At 37.0% G+C, this 17,077-nt stretch overlaps 1 protein-coding gene across 1 annotated transcript in view; it reads left to right on the top strand.

The window, feature by feature from the left end:
- The first annotated feature begins 5,333 nt into the window (after window positions 1-5,333).
- Window positions 5,334-17,077, top strand: part of MED13 (mediator complex subunit 13) — a 94,505-nt gene continuing 82,761 nt past the window's right edge. Inside the window, exons 1-3 of the mRNA XM_019732482.2 lie at window positions 5,334-6,158; window positions 7,929-8,163; window positions 16,044-16,212. Of these exons, the coding sequence (XP_019588041.2) occupies window positions 6,093-6,158; window positions 7,929-8,163; window positions 16,044-16,212 (470 nt within the window). The 5' untranslated portion in view covers window positions 5,334-6,092. The remainder of the gene's footprint in view (window positions 6,159-7,928; window positions 8,164-16,043; window positions 16,213-17,077) is intronic.

Raw genomic sequence — 17,077 nt, 5'->3', positions numbered from 1 at the left:
AAGTGGCAAGAATGATGGGATAAGTGTGTCTGAAGGGAGGGGGAGTATTTTGAGGGGGATTAATGGCAATGTGCCTTTTACTGTAATAAATTTTTTAAAACATTCACTGTACTTTTCTTTATCACACCTCATAGTTATTCAGTGTGTGTCTTATTGTCTGAGAATTAATAGCTTTTTGAGAGTCAGATCTACTTCTGATGCACTATTGTGTATTACCTCATAATCATAGCACCTAGCAGAGAACCTTGCTCATGTTAAATATTAGTAGGTATTAAGCGAATGAATGAGTGAATGAATGAATGTCAAAGCCAGTGGTAGAAATGGTATAAAACTCTGTTATCTTCATCTATATTACTATTAAGTCCTTTATACTCATGGTAGAATCAAGAGATTCTAGAATAATCTTCCTGTTTTCTTGACTGATCACATCTTTTGAACTCGTTTTCTTGGGGGATGAGAACAATAAAATTGCGAACTGGTTTGTATCTGGGCAGGGATAATTATCCTTTGAGACCCAAGTTCTGCTAGGAACTTTAGCAGGAGGAGTAGGTGCAGAGTACTGCACTGGCTCCTCTGCCAACTTTGTCTACTCTGAGAAAAATCATGTGCTCGGTAAGAACGGAATGCTCAGCATTTTGCAAAAGGGATGTCCTCTACTTCCCTATCTTCCTTGCCGATGCCTTGATAAAGGGAGTAAATTCAAAACAGAAAGGCTATTTTTAGATCAGCTCCTATTAATTAGTTCAGGCCTTTTCACTTCCTGCCTGGATTACCACAATGCCCCCAACAAGTCTCCTGGCATCTTATTTCTAAAAACAAATGTTAACTCGGCACTCTCATGTTTAAAGTTTTTCGATGGTTGCTCATTCTCTTCTGGATGAAATCCAAACTCTTTGTGATTTGGCCTTGGGTTTACTTCTTCAGCCAAATCTTTTCTTACCAATACCAAGCTTTTCAGTAATCCCCCTCTTCCTTTTGTCCCTCCTTCCCCTCTCACCTGAATCTTCTTCTAGCTCAACCCAGCTCATCGTCCTTTAAGATTTAGTTTTAACTGTCCCTCCAGGAAGTTTCTCTTGAGCCCCTCATGATAGATTAGGCTTCCTTACCATGTTTTATACACCTCTGTGGCCTTAAGCAAGTAGCTCTCTAAATCTCAGCATCCCAATCTAGAAAATTGGGATAATATAGTACTTACCTCAGAAGCTTGTGACAAGGATGATAATTAATGCAAGATACTTAGCACAGTGCCTGACATATTAAGTGTTACATATTAGGTATTAAATCATAGCAATTACTTAAGCCAATATTTTCATTATGCTTGAGAAAACAGATCCAGAGGGGTCAAATGATCAGCTCAAGTAGAATAAAATTAGGGAGAGGGGAGATCTGATTTGCTTAAGGTTTACAAACCAAATTTTGAAGTGAGGAAATTGGGGGGAATTGACTTCAGATTTAATATTAAAATAAAATATTTATTGAGAAATAAACTTGAGGTTGAGAATAGTTTCTATACTACTAAGAAAAATGGCAAGTCAGGGCAATTTACAAGTCAATTCAGGATGTTTGATGCTCAGACTGAAATGTTTTCTTAGCTTTCTCAACTTGCTAATTTACTTTGTTTACTTCTATATTCAACAAAGTAGTGTCTGTGCATTCACTAAATAAAATGGTTTGTAACTCCTCAGCCTTTTTTATTTATTTTTTATTAAGTAGAACATCAAACCATTAACATGACCTTAAGAAAATCAATATTGTCCCCAGGCTCAAGACCACTCACTCCACAGCTTAATTGGTCCTTAGCTTTTAGCTTTCGCCTCTAGATTTGTATTAGCCAATACAGTGGCCACTGGCCACATGTGGCTCGTGGGTACTTGAAATGTAGCTAGTCTGAACTGAAATGTTCTATAAGTGAAAATACACACAAATTTTAAAGGTTTGGTTAAAAAAAAAGTGAACTGTCTCAATTGTCTTCATATTGACTACAGGTGAAATGATAATGTTTCTGTTATATTGAGATAAATATGTAATTAAATTTAATTTTAGCCTATTTCTTTTTATCTTTTTAAAATGTAGCTACTGAAAAATCTTTACTTACTCGTTTTGCTCTCATTATATTTCTACTGGATTGTGCTACTCTAGACCCTGGGATTGTTCAGGATCAGGTGGGAAGCATTAGACCTAAGATCAGACATTGCCCTTTCCTGGACTTTCTCCGTCTCAGATGATGTGACTCTGCCACCCTTTTTGGAAGCTAGATGCCTCCACTATCCCATTCAGAATGGAGCCCTTAAAAGGCTGAAAGAGTTAAAGAACAATTTTAAATGTAGATCAGTGAGCAAATCCATATTTCAAAGAATCAAAGATAATAGGTGATTATTGACCAGGCAACACCTAAGATTCACTTTAACATTCCCAATTGGCTCTTCTACTTTACTTGAATTATCTCTTTTAATTGTTACAACTCTAACATTTAGGTGCTGTTACATACACATTTTACAAATGAGTAAATGGAAGTTAGAGAGCTGGCAGGCATGGCCTGGCATTTTGATCCCAGTGCCATATCTAGCAAGATTATAAGCTCCTTGTATATCCTATGCTTTGTCCATTCATGATCTGACACATACTAGATGGTCAGTAAGTGTGTAGTAAAATGTATATGTAATACAACTTCAACCATGTAGGAAATACACACACACACACACGGCTGGAAGGAAATATATCAAAATTTTAAAAGATGTTTAATTATGAATGGTGATGTTATAGGCATTTTTAGAGGGTAATATGCATTTTTGTTTTTTATCTTTCCACTTTTCTATATGTTCCGAATTTTTGACAATGTGCATATACTGTTATTTCCATTTACTCTTTAAATCACACAAAATATCATTTAAAGAGAATGTAGGTGGTTACTGACATAAGGTGGTTTCTCTGTGTGCTGATACTGCTGTCTGCTCTTGTCCCCATGATGTTTCCATTCTCCTCACAGTTGGTCCCTCGCCTCCACTTTGCTTCTCCATTTTCTCGCTCAACCTCTCCTGCTTTTTCACGTCTCTCTCTCTTTCTCCCTCTCTCTATTCTGGCTCCTTTCCATGACCCTCTCTCAGACTTATTCCTCTGGATCTTCCTCCCTTCTTGTCCCTTTTCTCCTGTCTCCCCACTTTTTCTGAGAAGATTGACATTCATGTGAAAGATCAGTCAAATGTTCCTGTGCACGTAGTAGGTTTCAGGCAGATTGTACCTGCCTCTGGAGTCCGGAAGGAGATGCTCAAATTGGGCGATGGAGGGCAAGACTTCTAAAGAGGATGGCTATGTTTTGGATAAAATAAGAGGTGCGGTAGGACACTGAAGAGTGACTAAAGCAGTGGAAACAAAGGTCTGAGTATTCTCTCAGGGAAAGAGATGAGCAGAGGCTCTTACCTTATTGGGTCTGGGGATTGCTGCCTCCTGGTGCTGGCACTCAGTTAGAAAGGATGTGGACCTTAGTTGATTTGAGCTCCTGGATTGAATTAGTCCTGGTTGTATAATTGACTTTGATATGTGGCCTTTAGATCTGAAATGGGTTTAATAAGATTTAACTGCTTCAAAGGGCTTTATAAGAATTCATTTTATCCTTTAAATCTGATTTCAAATGCTGCCTACTTCAAGATGCCTTCTCTGACTTTGGTGCTCCTCCTCCAGCACTCCTATTGTGCCATAGTTGATACATACCTTATTCAAGCAATTACCTCCATTGTATTTTATCTTTTTCTGTGGGAAATGGTTTCTTTATTGCCTCTCTTCAGGACTCTTGAGGGACAGGCAGTTATTTTATTCATATTTGTATCCCAGGCCTAGCAACACACTCAGTTATGCACACAAGTGCTCAATAATGATTTTTTAAAGTATGTTAATGGCTAACATTTAGTAAGCACTGGGGCAAGCCCTATACCTACACTGTTTCTTTCATGAGACACTTTAGGAGAAAAGTATTTTTATTATGCCCATTTTACAATGAGAAAACTGAGAGAATGATTAATTTGATCTAAAGTCAAATTTGATCCAAGATCAACTAGTAGTAAGTAGCACAACTTTTTCTACAGGCACTTGGCTTCAAGATCTGTGCTCTTAACCACCATAGACAAATGAATGGATGGATGAGAAATGCGTTTCATTCTGTGGCTGAAGAAGTCACGTGGAATAGTCCGCCATTTATTTTATAGAGGCAGTTATGATTTAAAATTATGATAAGTCCTGAATCACTGATGTTTTTAACTTTTGAATTACCTTTATTTCTCCCTTCCTCCCTCCCTCCCTTCCTTCCTCCCTTTCGCCTTTCATTCCTCTCTTCCTTCCTCCCTCTATTTCTCCCTCCTCCCTTTCACCCCCTCTCTTGCTTACTTTTTCTTTCCTCCCTAAAACTCTCAGGAAAAAATGTTTGAACTCCTACATTGAAATGTAATTCAGGCAAGAACTGAGTGTTTTATGGGGAAAGAAACTAACATCTTACTTGGTTCCTACTTCTTGCCATTCATTCATTTGCAAATTTACGAATGTAAGGCACCTACTGTGTGCTAGGAACCTTTTGTAGACACTAGAGATAGAGCAGTAAACAAAACAAAGTCCCAGTTCTCACGGAGATTACACTCTAGTGGGCACTTTAAATACGCCAGTTCACTTAGTCCTCACAATAACCACATGAGGTAACGATGACAACAATAATAGATAACTCTTAACAATGCTTATCTGTGCCGGGTACTGCGCTACCATGCTTTATTTGTCTTAACTCAATTATCACAACAACGCTGTGAGGTAGGGGGTATGTATGCTTTCCTCGTTTCACAGATGAGGAAAGTGAGACATAAATCGGTAAGTGACTCGTTGAAGGTTCGAACGAAAGCGGTGTGTCTCTAACACCAGGCTATATTGTTTTGTTTGTTTCTTTCTTAATATCACAACTTTCAAGTGGGTGAGTCTTATCTCAGATCGTCTGACTCCCAGGCCCAGGAGTTTGCGCTGCACCCCCGCGGCCTCGTGAAATACATGAGGAAACCTTGGAATTTTTTCAATACTTTCTCTTCCAAAGAATTCAAACTGCTTTACACGTAATTCTCCGAGTTGTGATGTAAAGCTCTTGTACTGTCAATTCCGAGCAAGTAGAAAGACAGGGCCAGGGCCCTGGGTCATCCTACACTGGCCGGGGCACCCAGCAGATGGCGCTATCTTAGTAGCCACCACCTGGCTGCCCAGTCCCCCGGGCTCACCGCCTTCGCCGAAAGCTTCCCGGCCCTCCCTCACTCCCTTCTCTCTCCTCCTCCCCACGGAGCCCGGGCCCACGTGACCTCAAGGCGGCCAATGGGCGAGCAGAGAGGGCGAGCTGGTCCCTGTGGCCGCCATTAAAGCGAAGGGAAAACCCGTGAATTCGGATTAAAGGGGGAAAAACACAGCCCGCTGGGCCCACAAAATGGGGGAGACTACGGCGTCCGGGCTGTGAGGCCGTAGGAGAGGAGACGTTAGGCCGGCTTGGCCCAGGGACTACACGAAGACACAGCCAGAGAATGGTTTGAGCCCGCAGACACCGCCACCACCTCCGCCACTGAGGAGACTCTGGGCTTAAGGACATCGCCGCTGCCGGGCCGGGGGCCTGGGCTTCTCTCCGGTTCTCGCCCTTCCCGCCCCTCTGCGGGCGCCTCCCCGCGCGGGAGAACCCTTCAGGGCTTGGGCTCTGCCCTCTCGGACTCGACTTTAATTATTTATTGTGTAATTTATTCTTCTTCTTGTGGAAGGGGCACACATCCCCTCTGTCCCCCAGACAGGGACGAGCGTCCGCGGGCTCCGCGGCGGCCGCAGTCCGGCCAGCGGGGTGAGCGCGGCACGGCCCTCCCGCCTCCGGCCCTCGGCTCCGGGCGGCTGGGTGCCGGCCGGGCGGCGGGGGCTGCTCGCGGCGGCGGGGGGGTGGGTGGGGAGGGCGGGCGGCCCGGCGGCCTCCTCTTCCACGGTCCCCCCAACCAGCACCCCCCCGCCCTCCCCGGTGTCTGTGTTTCTCTCTCTGGTCGGAGGCGGCGGTAATGGCGGATGGTGGGTTGTGGCGCCGGCGGCGGCTGCTGTGAGGGACGATGAGTTCCTCCTTCGTGCCGAACGGGGCCAGCCTGGAAGATTGTCACTGCAACCTCTTCTGCCTGGTGAGTGCCGGGGCCGCGGGCGGGGACCGCGGCGAGCAGGGCGGTGGGGGAGGGGGCCGCGAGGTGCGCCCTTGGGCCGTGGGGGAGGGGTCCAGGTCTGATCCAGATGCTGGAGTCCCCGGGCTAGGCCCAGCCGGAGCCGGCGCTGCGACTGAGCTCCGCACCCGCCTCGGGAGACGCGTTCGTTCACCCACGGTCCTGGGCTCTGTTTTAGGAGAGTTGGTTTTTTTCCTGTCTTGTTTCTGACTTTTTTCCCCTCACCACCGTGGTCTTGTTTTCAGCTTGGGCTCCTTATCTGGCAGGACACTAACATTTCCCTCTGTTTAACTGTTGCTTTTCTCATTGACCATGTATCCCTTCACACTTTCCATTCTTGCCCATTCTCCCACTGTCTTTATGCCTCACTCTGGTGATTTGTTTCCCCCAATAAACAGGACCCCGGAACTTAGGTACTAAAAACCTCTTTTCGTTTTGCATTTTTTGTATGAGTCGAACTAACAGAATATTAGTTTCTTCCTTGGGCGACTACGGACCCCTGTAAAAACCAGTAGATGCCATTTCATACGTTTTCTCTTTAAACTTTGAAAACAGTTTGCCATTTTGACAATTTCTAGCCATCTTGCTTTTTTTAGAACATTATGGTTGTGTGAGAGTTGAACGTACTAATAGAGTAGGTTCTATGGTTTTGCAGTAAATATTGTTTTTTTTGCTTGCATGTTTAGAATGTTTTGGGCAGCCTGCTCCAGGTTTTATTGAAAAGTCTGGGGAAGTTGGATGTAGGGGTGACAATTGTGTAGGTTGGCCCATGTCTGGGAGCATCCAACCGTTTAAGACTTTAAAAACAGTATCAGTTGTTGCAAATACTTAGCCCTCAATTGGACGGTAGCTTAGCTTCAGCAATGATTTAAAGTTTCAGTGACTTCCTTTTTTCATTTTCCCTGCGCTTTGAGAAATATTAAGAGTATATGATAAGTGAATTGAGTGGGCGGAGCACAACTAGTTGGCAAGTGTAAACTGCCAGTCATGTATCAGCAGTTTCATTTCTGGCACCTATACTTTGCACCTTTAAGTTAAAGAATTACTGAATTCCCTCTTGAATTTCTTTCAGGATGTTAAATTAAGATCTTTAATGTCCTTTCCCCTATAAGATGTTTTCTTGTTCAGTGTCCATTAATCAGCATCTCTTCAGATGTAATAAGACAGCAGGTTTTACATTTCTATCTTCTCCAACTCAGTCTATTTTTGGTGCTTTTAGGATCAGGTTCTTTGAAGATAGACTAGCACATATCTGACAGTTCTTTGTGAGCAGCTATTTGACTTTTCCTAAAAGGGATATGTGAAGAAGTAACAAGAATTTTTTGTTATAGTGCAGACTTCTATAAACATGGAATAATGATGAGTCTTTAAAATTTAATTTTCTGTTACAAGTTTGACTTAAGGAACAAATGTGATCAGTTAGAACAGAACTTAGGATAGATAGGAAATGTTTACTCAGTGTGCAGTATTAAAGTACATGTTTATATTTAACTTTATTACATTTCTTTTATTTCTCCTTGGAACACCCATTAATTGACTTGCTATTCAGTGACCTGTCGTTAATTTTTTCACTGTTTTTGTTCAGAATTATTGAGCTTTTTTTTTTTATCAACCTGCTTTCAATATTTTAAGTATATCTTGAAAAATTGTAATCCTTGTGAAATAAGGGACTTTTAATAGTGAGTACTTTTGACTTTGCAGTAATAAAAAAAAATCGTGCTTTCTTTTCTTCAGGCTGACTTGACGGGAATTAAATGGAAAAGATATGTATGGCAAGGCCCAACTTCTGCCCCCATTCTGTTTCCGGTGACAGAGGAAGACCCCATTTTGAGCAGTTTTAGTCGCTGCCTTAAGGCAGATGTACTTGGTGTTTGGCGGAGAGATCAAAGACCTGGAAGAAGAGAATTATGGATATTTTGGTGGGGTGAAGACCCTAATTTTGCTGACCTTATTCACCATGACTTATCAGGTGAAAGCAACTTAACCATTTCTAGCTAATGAATAGCAATGTATACTTTACCCCAAAATTGTCTTTATTAAGATTTTTTGGTGGAACACTTAGGTATGAAGCCAGATACAAATTCAGCTTCGTAGTTTATTTCATTGTGGTTATTTTATTTTACTTAAATTATCCATATTATGGCAGGCTTCTTCAACCTTCAGTAACTTTATTCTTTCATCACCTAGCTTCCTTATGAATTTTTCATAGACAGGCCTAAGGAAGACATTATATTAAGAAAAATGGAATCAGGGAGCATAAAGTTCCTAACAAAGTTGTAATACTTTTGAAGCCAGTTTAACTAAACTTGGAGTCAGTTTTGCCACTGCTCTCCTGTATATACGAATATGAATATTCTGGCAGTTGTAGCAGTATCTAGAAATGTGTTGTAACTTTCCCATGTTTTTTCAAGGCATATGGTTATTTTGTTATTGTTATTTATGGTTATTTTATTATCATGTGAAGACATGTTAGTTTTGTTATTCTTGGGAAGTGATTCTTTTATTTTAGATACCTTTCATCGAAGACTATCATTAATATGAGAAGAGTGCCAACTTATTTAGCTTTTATAGGACATTAGGGGGCATACTCGAAAAAGTTATACAGAAATAATTTTATTATGAGCAAATCAATAAGATTTCTTCCATCTTATTTTTTTGATTTAGGACCAAATGTTATTTTAGAAAGAGAAACTGTAGCTCTTCGTGAAATTACTGAAGCTTGTGTTTACTTTAGGCTGTAAGAGTCAGTGAGTCTTTGAGGATAAGAATGTAAGTAATAAGTTGTTTCCTGCAAGGTACCAAAGACTTCAGCAAGATGTTTGATAATTATTTATGACAGGTAAATTTAGGATTTTTAGATACTGAAAAAAGTGTTATTTAAAGTTGAAGTACTCTGAAGTTTCTATTGTCTATTTAACCTGTAGGACCTATCTTATTTTTGGATGTAATGTGGTCCAGGTGACTCTGGAACAGGCACTTAATAAGACCAAGTTTTGTGCAGGAGTGTATGTTTACATGTGTTACATTTGTTTTGATGGTTGCTTTTCACCTAATAAACAAACCCTTCAATGTTAAAACTTATTTTTGAGAGTGGTTGCAGTTCTTTTATGATAAATGCTTTCCAGTTTTCCTAATAAGATCCTTGCTGGAGAGTCTAGCCCTTAATTCTAAGTGTGTAATGTATTTCTAAATATGTAAAATGATGGTATATATGCATATGTATGATATATGCGTATATCTCACAATATAACATTCCTTTATGGTATCAGCAAGATGATGCTTTCTAATTGTCATGCCAAAAGCTAAGCCTGCCAACTTCCTTTTTCTTTCATTGACTTGGGTATGCTTGAATTATTTTAATCTTTATTTTTAGGTGGTCATAAAAACCACCATGTCAAAATGTTTGAAGATTGTTTTAATGTTGATAAACTAAACTATAGATAAATTGTAATTGTTGATAAACTATAATGCTCTCTTGGGGGTTTCAGTCTTCTTAATAAAGTTGGCAGAGCATCTGAACAGACCATTACCCCCCACCCCCCGATTTCAAATACATTTTTTAGAATCAGGTAATTTTAACAGATGTGTAGTATTTAGTTTTACCATAGTGGGACTACTGTTTTGAAAGTTAAAAGCCTATTATTTGTGAGCTGTTTTGATATATTAAAAAATTATGTAGGTTTTTTTTCTTCTAAGTTTCATGTTCTGAGCCAAATGTTTTCTTCTGAGACTGGGTTACGATTTAAAACATTTCTTCTCTAATTTAATTTTTTAGCATAATTTTAAATGGTAATACCTGTACTTTAAAATGTTGATCTTGAATGTAAATGAAAGTAATTTTGGAGTATTAGGTTTTAATTGTCAGATTTTGCTGAAAGCCATTGAGTGGTAAATAACTTTAAAAAATTTATCAGATTGAAAGCAATTGAAATAGTAAACCAAAATATATTAGTAGTATGTAATCGTATTTACTGTTCCAAAGCCTGTCCCTGTTTTAAACAGTTGTATAGTTAGTGGTATTTATATAATGTTCTAGCTTTTTTTAAACCCGTCATTTACTTTAGAATGTCGTTACTTAAATCAGACATCTTAAAGAATAATAAGGTCTTTTCAGATGGAGCATATTTGTCTCACCCTTTTCTTTTCTCCAGGGACACCGTCTGCCTCCCTTTTGGGGTAATTAGTCTGCCTCTGTCTCTCTAGCTAACCCCTTTTTCATTTCTTCCATCTGTGGCACTCTATTCCCTTCTTTTAAGCTCCCCTGAGAAGAGAGCAGCTGGACAGTAGGGGTGGCATCAGCTGTAGGAGGCAATCCTGAGTTCCAAGTGGAGGTGTAGCACTGAGGAAAAAAGGGGAACCGGAAGGACCCAGGTGGTAACTAAAAAGCTGGTTAATTTAGTTTGAGCCTGCTCTTCACAGGCAGTGTCCTTCTGTTTGGTTTAGCACCTACCACATCTTGTTACTGAAATGTTTGTAATTACGGTGGTAATATTGCCCTTGTTGGGGAAAGAGGGAAGGCATTTCTTTTTGCAAAGATTAGAATTCTGTTTTTCTTATTAACTGAAATATTCAGTAATAAAAGTACAGAATTGCCTTTTCTTACCCCCTTTATCTAACTAAGCCTTTGTGTCATCCATAGTGTATTTTTATTTTAAAACAGTTTTAGATTCACACAAAAGTTGCAAAGATAGTATAGAGTTCCTGTGTAACCCTCACCCAGTTTGTTTTGTTAACATCTTACATTAGAAGTGGTATTTTTTTCACAGCTAAAGAACCAATATATTGATACATTAGTATTAACTGAAGTTCATGCTTCATTTGGAATTCCTTTATTTTTGCCAAACATCCTTTTTTTAATTCTATGATCTCATCCTGGATGCCACATTCCACTTAATTGTCATGTCTCCTTAGTCTGTTCTCGACTGGGATAGTTTCTCAGAGTTTCCTTGTTTCTGATGATCTTGATAGTTCTGAATAGTCTGGTCAGGTTCCATAGTGCATTTTAAATTTCTGCCTCTCTCTCTTACATCACATAGCACATGTTTGGGTCACCTTCCTTTCAAGTTTAGCTGATGTGTAGAAATAGAATTTAAACTTGTTTTATTGCTAATTGGTAAAAATCTGATTTCACACATACTTTAAACAGTTACTTTGTAACAGTAGTCAGTACTGTTTAGTAAGACCTATTTTAATACTTTAATACTTTGCAATACTGTTTGCAAGACCTGATGATTTTGGGGTCAGGATTTGTGCTAACTAGTGTTGGCTTAACAATAACATTCCAGAAAAATATTTTTTCAAAATAGTCCTTGAATCCTCAAAGCCAAACACTTTTTATTTAAAACTTTGCTTTGCTCCCTCTAAGAGAATGGGTAGTTGAATACATATAGGTATGTTTTGATAGAAAAAGGATTAGGGAACAAAACTCCTCTCTGATTACAGTCTTTTACATTTTATTTATTTTTTTAAATTTAAACCTTGTAGCAGACCTTGTTTTAGTGCTTATAATAGAAGTGTAAAATTGGTGGTGGGAAAATTTTAGCTTAATCCCTCTGGTCAAAAGTTAGTCTCTATTAGTGGATAGGATTGATTGATTATTTTAAGTGTACTGATAGTTTGCTTCAAAGCAAGATTATTTCATTATTATTAGTGTGTCCTTGAAAGAGAAATGTTTTCTGGGTATTTTTATTCTGTGCCTTAATCTTTTTGGCATTTTATTGCTGTCATCATTGGCTTTAGTCTTTCCTTTAAAACAAAAATAAAAACAAAATCTATCCTCTCCTGGCGTTTGCATCTCAAAAAAAAAAAAAAAATCATAGTAAGCTAGAATGTGATGAGACTCTTTGAGAAAACTGATACCTTAAGAACTAAAAAAACAGACTAAGTCAGAGCTAAAAATATTTGTTATTTTTCCTGGCTCCTGTGGTCTATATACGGGATTTTAGCAACATGTCCAAATACTTTTATTATGCCGCAATTTCATCATAATACTATCAAACTAAATGGGCCATTAGTCTTAGAATTTAATTTTGGATACTTTTATTGAAGGATATTAATTATAGTGGAATTGAACCTTAAATGGCAGCTTTAACAGGGTTGACAAATAGATAAACAGCAGCAAAGTATAGGAATCTAGTGTCAAACTGAAAAATTGTTTTGTGCCCCAGGTAGCATGAAGAGAGTTAATTCATTTCTATCTTCTGTACCATAATTTACTTGTGACTAACTTTATATTGGCTAATCTAGAGGCAACTTTGCTATATTTCTTCCATATACTGACCATTTTGAGCAAGAAAGTATGTCTTTTACTCCTTCAAATCAAGGATAACCATAAACGTAATAGGCTGTTTTTAAACCAAAGTTAGTTTTTCTGATTTTGCCATTGATCATTGATGCTGCCAGTTTAAAGATCTTAGTAATATTTGTTGAATGAATGGCTTATGGATGGGCAGTTGTTCATGACAAACAGCAAACTAGGAATGTAAACATTTTGCTTATTCTTTCAGGAATATATATGGTATTTTCTACCATGATAATTTTTGACGCATTCATTATTCATTACTGTATGTTGCATTTTAATAGCTTGGCAGAATTATTTAGGAAATGATTCCTTCTCTTCCAGCTTACCACTGTGGAGATACTGAAAGATGTCAGTTTTAATATGTTGAGTACGAGTACTAGGTATATCAGCTCTTTTGTTTTTGATTTTTTTTTTTCCATCTTTGATGACTTTGGCATCACTATAATCTATATCCTCAGAAAAATTTTTTACGGTAATCAAATTGGGCATTTGAACTTTTTGCATTGTTCAAATAAATAGTTTGTAAAACATTTTTAAGTAGTGGTGATTAAAAGTTTTAATGCTAATAGTAATAGAAAAGTACTGAAAACACAGAATTGAAACTATTTTCTCTGGGGATACAGACACTAGCGGAGAAAGACATTTATTTAAATACATTAGGTAAATTTTTTCTATTAGACTTTGGTTGATTAAGTTCAAAAGAGCTAGGTAAAGATTTGCCATGTGTTCTCTCTCTTCCTTCTCTAATATAAAGCTGGCGTTGAGATTCAAGGATTTGTTTTAATTAGTGTAAGAGGTGCATATCACTATATTTTGGTTGTTCCATTTCACTTTTCAATCTCTGAATACAACATGTAGAGAAGTATTTTTATTATTATAGCATCAGGACATGAGAAAGTTGGCTTAGGCTTCTCATTTCTGAGAGGACCGCCCCCCACCTCCCTGCAAAAAAAACCGAAAAACAAAATACCTTCAGGCTTTTCATTGAACATTATTAGGACTTTATTGTCATTATTTCCTCAGCAACGTAAAATGCAGTTATATTACTTTAGTGTAATGTTTGCTTAGTTACTTGCCATATGGGTAAAGACATTTGTTGAAATTCAGAGATTTGTTGGTCTGTTTTTCTTTGTTTTATGCATAGCTCCCATTTAGCATTAAGGAGAATTTTGGGCATTTGGGGATATAATGTAACGTGAGGATTAAGGACACCTGAGTTTCTCTAGATAAAATTTAGAGCAATGAGGAAGAAGTGCTTGACTAATTTCTAAACTATATTTAGTATTTTTAAATTATTTAATTGTAGGTTTAACTGAAATAGATTTTCAAAATAAATAAAACCATAAAGTTTTCAGAATTTTATTTGAAAATTTATATAAATTATATTACAGCCTTTACTGTGCCAAATATTTTTTTATTCTTTTGGGAAGAAGGCAAACTAAGTGTCTAGTTTTAAGTGAATAAATTTCTGATATTTGTAGTTTATAGTAACCTGTACAACTTTGATATGTAATGGTAACTCTGTGTCTCGGATCTTTAAATCCTAGAAGTAGTTAGAAAAAAGATTTTGGTAAAGGCTCCTTGTGTGGAACAAATATTACAACCATTGTGCTTCTTAGAAGGTAAAGATTTTTGAGGTAAAAGGCAATAAAAATAAAGTATACTAAATATTATAAAGAAGTGAAGAATTGGGAAATATTTCCAGCGTACTTCTCTTGGAATTAAGAACGTATATTTTTAGTAATCATAAGTCACATAATTTGAGGTAAAACTCTTAATGTAACTATTTAATTTTGAAATGATAGAACCTGATTAAACTGAAAGCAGATTAATTGACAAAGATTCATTTTTTTTCCTCTTAGCAACTCACATATATGGTTGTGATTAGACCTTTAAATAAGTAAAGCATTGTCACTATGTGCCCCTTCCCTTTTCTCTTAGCCTGCTGTTTTCTTTAATAAAGTGAAAGAAACTCATGGAGTTAAGGCTTTAAATAGACGTAGATAAAGATGTCTATAATAGAATTGGAAGAACTTTTTCTATTTAATATTAATGCTAAATATTAATGATTTAAAAATTATTCTAACTCTTCAAGGATTGTCATTTTGTAAAGCTTACTTCATTTTTTTAAAACGAACCTTTTTAGAAGAAACACTTGTTTTGAAAGACTTGACTGTATTTTAGGAAACACTTTAAAGAACAACATAAAATCAACATTAACCTTTGTGGTGGCACAAATTTCTATTGCAGTTTAAAGTTCATTGTCATTATGCTTTTTAGTTAATGTTTATTCAACCCATTTGTTGTGCAAGTTATGAATATAAACCATGTGTCACTCTTAATACATGTCTGGTATTTTAATCAAGAGCATCATAATTTATTGTTTTTCTGTGGGTATATTTTTAGTGTTGAATTAAGAAAGGTTTTATTATTAAATGGAAAGATGATGCATATTTATAAATGTTTGTAAAGATATATAGGCTATAGAAGGATACTAAATTACATTTGAAATGACAATTTAAAATATGATAAAAGTTAAAATACTGAAGTAGTAGCTGTCATTTGTAGCAGGATTGATTGGATGCTTTGTTATAGATAACGTGTTTCCGCGAAAATAAGACCGGGTCTTATATTTTTGCTCCAAGAGATGCATTAGGGCTTATGTGCAGGGGATGTCATCCTGAAAAATCATGCTAGGGCTTATTTTCTGGTTAGGTCTTATTTTCGGGGAAACACGGTATGAAATGGATAGAGAGTGAAAAAATTATTTTTCTGAACTACATCCAGACTTACCTCGAAATGACTGTTAACATTTTTTTTGGTAACTTGGAGTGATTAATAGATTTGCTGGCAAAATTGAAGCTGTATAACTAGTGAAGATATAACTTTATATCAGTGGTGCCATTTAAAATTTAAGTCTTTACATTTTTAAATTTCTCCCCCAAGTAAAAGATCCTATACTGAATAGTAATCATAGGAATCATTTGGTTGAAATGAGACCTAAGGTGGCTGATAATGCACTACTTGTTAGCCTCTGAGCCAAAGGCTTCCTTTTTATTCATCACTTATTTTTATAGTTGAATAGTGGATTAGAATGCTGATGGACATAAAATGTTTTGAATTTAATTATTAACTGGCTAGTATTTTTGGCAGGCTGAATGACTGGAGAAATTAAGACAAAGTAACAAGTGAGCCAGCTTAGAAATGGGCATCTTAGGTATAGAGTGTGTTTAATATTTCTCAGGTTATTCAAATGTCCTTTTGGATACAGAAACCAAAGCAGTATGTTTGTCATATAACGTTACCTTTTTGTACGGTGGGAAAGTAATTTTCAGGTAATTTAATAAAATACACGGCACTTAGGCCTTTTATTCCTCATGGAGTAATTTTGAAACCGGATATTTTAATGTCTAGAGATATATTGAAGCGATTATAGCTCAATATGCTGAGGTGAAGTAGGGCTTATGTGTTTAGTTTAAACTGTAACACTTTTTACTGTATTTATAGTGCCACTACTTTACTTTCTGTTTCATTCATTTCTCTTGTAGAAGAGGAAGATGGAGTGTGGGAGAATGGACTTTCTTATGAATGCCGTACTCTGCTTTTCAAAGCAGTTCATAATCTGTTGGAACGGTGTTTAATGAACCGAAACTTTGTACGAATTGGCAAGTGGTTTGTAAAGCCTTATGAAAAAGACGAAAAACCTATAAATAAAAGGTAAGCTATCTTATTTAAACTCTTAACTTGGTATTTCTTTAGGGTTGTTAATTTTTATGACCTTACAGAAAATATGGACTAAAACATGCTAATATCTTATAGACTTACTTAGGAGGTTAACTTTGGCAAAGTACTATATTCAATATTTTTGATGACTTCACCCTTTCTTTTATACATTTTAAGGATTTTCTTGCAGTGGGAATAGGCTGTATGTCAATACAGTGGCCTAAGTTTTGTTTGGGGGTGATAGAAGAAAATGTGGGATGAAAGCAGAGGCTTATGCATTGAAATATACCTTTTTGGTACCAGTGAAAATATGTTCTTAGTACTAGTGGGAATATATTCACGGCACTCTGTTAAAATCATGTAATAGTAATACTTGTTAAAGAGAGTGGTCTCTAGTTAACATTTTGGGTTGAGTTAACTACCTTTACATTCCCAAGCCTCTCATTTTGCTTTTAAAGTGATTTAAGTCTGTGTTTTTCTCTATAAGATATGTTTATTCTTGGTGTGTTTATAATTTTCTTGAACTTTGATTTAAGCCAATTTGTGACACTATTTGTAGAGTAGTTGTAGATGGAGGCACAGAAGACTTTAAAGTACCTTCTTATCCCCTGCAGTTAAAAGTTTTTTGTTACTGCAGTTCTTTGTAATTTAAATAATATAAGGCACAATATTTTAGAAGGTTTAGTCCCGAGCAATTGAATTTAATGAGGTTTCAAGAGAGATGAAACAGTGGCAAGTAAGATGGGATGTGGAAGAAGAGAAAATGAAGGAAATTTATTTTCCCCAAAATATGTGAAAATATGAAGTAAACATTTGGTTGTTACTGTAATCATTGTTGAGATGTTATCTTTTATGTCAT

Source organism: Rhinolophus sinicus, linkage group LG15 (assembly GCF_036562045.2).
Source record: "Rhinolophus sinicus isolate RSC01 linkage group LG15, ASM3656204v1, whole genome shotgun sequence".
Lineage (NCBI taxonomy): Eukaryota > Metazoa > Chordata > Mammalia > Chiroptera > Rhinolophidae > Rhinolophus > Rhinolophus sinicus.
Note: the sequence above shows the minus strand (reverse complement) of the source record. Positions and strands in the feature narration are given on the sequence as shown.